Source organism: Xiphias gladius, chromosome 19, assembly GCF_016859285.1.
Source record: "Xiphias gladius isolate SHS-SW01 ecotype Sanya breed wild chromosome 19, ASM1685928v1, whole genome shotgun sequence".
Classification (NCBI taxonomy): Eukaryota; Metazoa; Chordata; class Actinopteri; order Istiophoriformes; family Xiphiidae; genus Xiphias; species Xiphias gladius.
In genome coordinates, this window is record NC_053418.1 from 21,127,846 (window position 1) to 21,133,845 (window position 6,000).

The 6,000-nt window shown below is 46.0% G+C and overlaps 1 protein-coding gene across 1 annotated transcript; it reads right to left on the reverse strand.

Moving 5' to 3' along the window:
* Positions 1-3,920: 3,920 nt before the first annotated feature.
* On the reverse strand, positions 3,921-5,731 carry aplnra (apelin receptor a). Its single transcript, XM_040155644.1, has one exon. It carries the CDS (start codon positions 5,588-5,590, stop codon positions 4,505-4,507), a length of 1,086 nt encoding a protein of 361 aa, XP_040011578.1. The 5' UTR covers positions 5,591-5,731; the 3' UTR covers positions 3,921-4,504.
* Positions 5,732-6,000: the final 269 nt, after the last annotated feature.

Genomic DNA, 6,000 nt, shown 5'->3' on the forward strand with positions numbered 1-6,000 from the left:
ATATGTTTCCCTAATGCTGTTTGTTTTTGGAGTGATTATTAGAGAGGGGGGATTGTGTGTTTGTGTGTGTGTGTGTGTCTGTGTGTGTGTGTGTGTGTGTGTGTGTGTGTGTGTGTGTGTGTGTGTGTGTGTGTGTGTGTGTGTGTGTGTGTGTGTGTGTGTGTGTGTGTGTGTTATGGTTGGGCAACAGGTGGACGAATGCTCTAGAGAAAGTAGGGTTAGCGTTGACAGGCAGTGGAATTTGTCAGATCTCTGTTTACATGTGCATATGAACGCACACACACACGCACGCACACACACACACACACACGCTATAGAGTGCATTTGTTGCTGCCTGGGTGGGATGGAACAGCAGGGAGATCTGAGGAGAGGCGAGCAGTTGCGTTTTGGTTCAGAGGTCCCATTTGGGTTTGGCAGCTCACAGTGACGACAACACTCAGGAGCAGGCACCTGTGTGGGCTGCTTTAATGTGTTTTCGAGTTTAGGGATGCAGATTTATGATGTTACCAGTGAGATTAAAGAAGTCTGGTGACATTCTGTGTTTTTCTTATTGCCAGCAATAAGAGTAAAACCAACAATCAGTTGATCCTAGTGACAGGTCTGTGTATCCACAGCCTGATATATGTTATTCCTCTGTGCCATAGAGCTCCATTGTTGTCCAAAAACTATTAAAAACAAATCAACCAGCCCCACTGGTGCACTGGCTGACATGGGGGCTGGGCATGGTAGTTTATTTTAAATTAATCCCAAATATGTCCTGCTACTCTAAATACCCACTAGAACACCAGATGTGTATTATTTTGCAGCTGAAAATAGTTCCTAACAGATACATCCCTTTCCTGGTAACACTTTTTAAAAACTACAGCGCCCTTCTGTTTTAGGAAACCATTTTGCCCATTTCAAAAATCTATCTGTGACCTGTTTTCAAAGGTTTACATCTTCAGTCGGAACAACTGGGTTTGAGATTAGGAGCCAAAGACAGTTTGTTGACAATAACAAAAATGCAGAAGATATCAAGCCTTATCCTCTAAGATGGAAGCATAGAGCAGCTCAGTTGGTGGCGCTGAATCATTGTTGCTTACTTTTCATCTAAGTTTTTTTTTTATTTTTTCATTTTGAACCTGAAAATTCTCATTTGATCTTACGTACATAAGCAAAGTGCCAGACAGTGAAACAAATCCATAATTTTAACGAAACATGAATTAGGAAACGTCCAATAACTTCAAGCTCAGGCATCTCAGATTTATGGGATTAAAATGACTTGCACAGAGATTGGAATGTAGTACTTCTGAAGTAGAGCGTGCAAAAGGCTGCAAGGCTTGTTTTTTTTTTTTTGACTAAAGGTAGCAGAAAAACTCGAACCAGCACATCAATGGGAAAATCCATGCTCTACTCTCCCGATAAGGGGGGGGGGGCGATCATTTTAAGGGGCCAGTGGATTACCATGGTTGACCTCCCTCTAAGAATACTCTGGGAGCACTGCAAAGCCCACACCCAAACATCCATACACACAAACAGGTCACACAGGCCACACATGGACGCAGACTACATTTATGTGCATTTAGAGACCAACACAACTGTTGTTTTTGTGTTGGCAGTGTCCCCCGTGGACCCCCGGTGCTTTGCTCAGCTGGTATTCTGGATGAGTTATCCCAAAGTGGACTTGCTGCCTAACAGCATCAGACAAGCTGTCAGCCCAGCTCATCTCAATAACAACAACAAGTCTGGCCAGTCCAGCATGCATGATTGACTCCACCCTGTTTCCACTGTCTTACTGTCAAATGTGTATCACTTGTTTAGTGTAAAGCTGAATCAGATACATATTGAATTCCTCTGTTATGGTCCTATATTTTTAAATGATGCAGTAAAAGTCTGGGTTATGGGTTTGATTCCCTGTGTATCCGATATAGGAAACTCAACTGTACTTATAAATCTCCATTTATGAATCATTCCAAATGGCACCTGACTGAACATATATATAGGATAACTGTGTGTTTAAGCAATTGTGTTTCTGTTTGTGTGTGAGTTGAGACCTCCACATCCATCCCAGTGGCCTTCCTTTGATCTGCTCCAAGCTCCTCCACGGTCAAATCTGCACCGTTTTGCCGGGATGGACAATAAGTAACATATGATCTCTCACACACAAAGACGAGATGAATTATGCGGCTTCACGTTCTCGTCATTTCACACATGTTGTTACTTTAAAAATGTGATGCAAGACAAACTCCTATAGCTGTGATTTTTCCAACAACAAGTCTTCCAAGCTGAACGACCATATGGGTTGCTTGTCCCTAGCCTCGGATTTGAGGAGCGTACCAGACCTTCGTTGTCATGGTAACATTCATAAACATGCGGTTAAGGTTGTGGGACGGTCAGGGATAAAAGAAACAGCGTTCACTATTGGTTTCACAGGTGAAATAAGCCGCAGTCTCTTGTGTGAAGGTTTTGTCGGCCCATCCATCCAGCCCAGCTTCCTCCGAAAGTGTAGACCACATCACCTGACTTCCCCTCTGCTCCCGTCATAATTACTACAGCCGCTAGAGGTCACCTAACAATAAAACGGAACTGTGGGTCGTAATAAGCTGTTTGCACAGATGACCTTCGGGGGTTGTTTTTTTTTTTTTTTTTTTTACAAGAGGACAGTCTCGACTTTTCCTAACTACTTCACCTCATTCCCAAATTCTCTTTTATTCGTCTTCGAGCAAAACCTTCTGCTCTGTGTGTCAGAGCATCTGCAGTCAGACGCCCTCCTCCCCGTCACAGCCCCACCCCTGCCCCGCACCCCAGCAACCGCTCTAACTGCAATCTCTTGTCAGCGGGGACAAATATTGTCTTGTTCGGTGTCCCGACTTCTGCCAGGATTAGAGCCCCACTTCCCCCCGCCACCGCCGCCATCTCTGAACGGCGATTATGTCCTACAGAGCTCATTACTGTCAACCCAAAGAATCCCTCAGAAGAGTCACTCATTGGTGATGACCCTATTATTCAGTGAACATGTGGGGCTTGGTTGGCTTTACCTCCTGCGGATAGATGGTCTTTTTGTGGCGGTAAATAACATTGTTTCACATGAATTGTAGTTACTGTAAAATGGACTTAACGTGCCTGTTTAACTGCAAGCACATTACTACTAGTGTCTCCTTCTGCTGGTCATAAATAAATACAGTGTTTCAAATTCAAAAACCTTTGATTGTAACCCACAGGACTGTGTCATCAAAAACTTGAAGGGCCACAGCTGATAGAAGTCACAACTGAGTATCGAATACACACTCTCAGGATGGATGTACTTTGCATAATCCAGTTACAGTCTGGATACTGGCTGTGAATCAATAGAGATTAGAGATCTATTAACCTGAAGGTGTAACACAAATGCATGCTATTCATAACAAAGACTTAACCTGGTGGAGATACTTAACACTGAAATAACAGGATGTTGTAATGAAACTGATGTGAAACTACAGGTTTATTGAATGAGTTTCAAAATACCCCCTTTTTTGTTCAAATATTTACATTTGGCATTAGTATTTTCTTTACTTTCTCCTCTCCACCTTTAAAATCACGTTCTCAAAGCAAAAGCATAACTTTGGTTTGCACTCACTCTTACACACACTCTCAATGAATCTAAGAGATCTAGTTCATAGAACACTTTAATACAGTAGTTAGTTACAGTGATGTCAAAATAATAAAACATATACATCAAACTGGAACATTTATAAAGTTCCTTTGTCCCTCTTTAGTGCTGTGGCTACACTGTGAAACCCCTCCACCCCACCCCACCCTGTTCCTGTTCAACCAACATTTGTCAACTGCCATCTGCCTGTCTGCCCCCGTCTCCTCTCCACAAACTATATAATTAAGCCGCAACACCTTTTCTCCTCTTACGCCCCCCCCCACCCCACCCCCCTGGCCCTCCCACAGCCCAGACTTCTACCTTCACAAACAAAAAGCTTGTAAGAGGACACTGCTCTGATTGATTTCCCTGCTCGCACATTTTTTTAAACAAGTGCTTCTAAAACAAAACAGCAATAGTTCTGAAAAAAAAAAATTTGCTATGGTATGAAAATACTGTACAGCTTTATGGTTCTTCCAGTGTAAACAGATTCCATGCAAATCGATACACACTTCCTAAAATCGGCATGTGATTTTAAGATCAGAATTCTGCCCCCTTTTGTGACACAAATGAGAACTTTTGCAGAGCAGGACAAAAGAAAAAAGAAATAAAATAGACTTTTTCTCTGAGAATTTGAGGAACAAAGCAGCTAAGGAGCTCAGCCAGCTGGCTCCAGCTTCCCAAGTCCACACAACAAACAGAGCATCGACGCCACCCACTGTAGAACAGGAGGAACATGTAATGGATGTCATGACTGTGAGCAGTGACAATTCAAAGTTCATCATCTCATCTTACCAGCTTTGAACAATGGACACGTAAAGTCTGTATTTTTACAAGTGTTCCAGTGGTGGCAGCTGGCACCGTCCCGCAGCACCGCTCCACCTTTCCTTTTACCCTCTACACCTTTGTGGCCAGAGACTGAATCTCTGACTTCTGAGTCTGGGCACTGAGTGTGGACGACATGGAGCTCATCTGGCCATGCATAGCCTTCTTCAGGTTGAGCAGGCAGAGACACTGGGAACGAAAGCGCAGGTCAAAGAAGGCGTACAAGAACGGGTTGAGGCAGCTGTTGACGTAGGCCAAGCAGGTAGCGTAGGGGTGAGCCAGCAGCAGGAAGCGCAGGAAGCCGCAGGAGCTCGGAGCCAGGTTCAGGTAGGAGAGGGCGTCCATGCTCTTCAGCACGTGGAAGGGGGTCCAGCAGATGGCAAAAACCACTACCAGTGTGGTGATGATCTTCAAAAGCCTCTTCTTCTTCTGGTCCTCCTTGCGCAGGTTGTTGAAGTGACGTGTGACTGTGCAGCCGATGAAGCAGTAAAAGATGGTCATGGCCAGGAAAGGTAGAAGAAAACCCAAGGCAGAGGAGGACAAGCTGAGACCTGCAATCCAGAGGTGCTCGTGCCTTTGGTTCAGGGTCACTAGGCTGAAGTCCATGGCGCATGTGGTCCGATTGCTGTTTTGGTCGTTCACAGTGGTGCGGAAGAGCAGAGTGGGCACAGCCAGCAGGCCGGACAGGAGCCAAATAGCACCCAAGGACGCCAGCATGGTGCCCCGTGAGCGCAGCCTGCTGCTGGACAGAGAGTGCACGATGGCCAGGTAGCGGTCAAAGCTCAGGCAGGTGAGGCAGAAAACACTGGCATACATGTTGACCAGAACAACATAGCTGCTGATCTTGCACAGAGCCACGCCGAAGGGCCAGTGGTAGCCCAGCGCCGTGTACACAGCCCAGAGGGGTAGGGTTACAACAAAGGTGAGGTCAGCAAGGGCCAGGTTTCCTATGTAGACATCAGCAGCCCGACGTTTCGATTTGGATCTCCAGACAGTGAAGATGACCACGCCGTTACCTGACAGGCCCAGGATGAAGATGAGCATGTAGAGGACCGGGATGAGGGAGTAAGAGGGCTCCCACTCTGAGAAGTCGCAGGCAGTCTCATTGTCATCATAATACTCATAGTTATCAACATATTCCCCAGTAGTTGTTTCCATGTTGCAGTGGACAAGAAAAATCCTTAAAACAAACAAACAGACAACAAGGATAGAGTCCTGTACAGATCCAAGGTTTCTGCAGTGAATCAAAGCAAAAATCACAGGAGCTCTGCTGAGCTGCTGCTGCTGGGAATTGGAGGAGAGGACAGACTGTGTGTGAGAGTGAGTGACTGTTGGCGCTGCCTGCCTTTTTAAACTCGGCCCTCCACACCCCTGGTTCCCTCCCAGGACGACCCCCCTCGCCCCACCACCCCACCATCCTCTACCTCCCTCCTCCCCAGTAAGACATCGCTCAGCCCTCCCCCCTCCTCCTCTCTCCCACCTCTGCCCAAGAGACAAGGAGCCCCGACACGTTCCCCCTGTAGTCGGGCCGAAAACCTCATTGAGAATGTAGCGTGTTTGTTAAATCA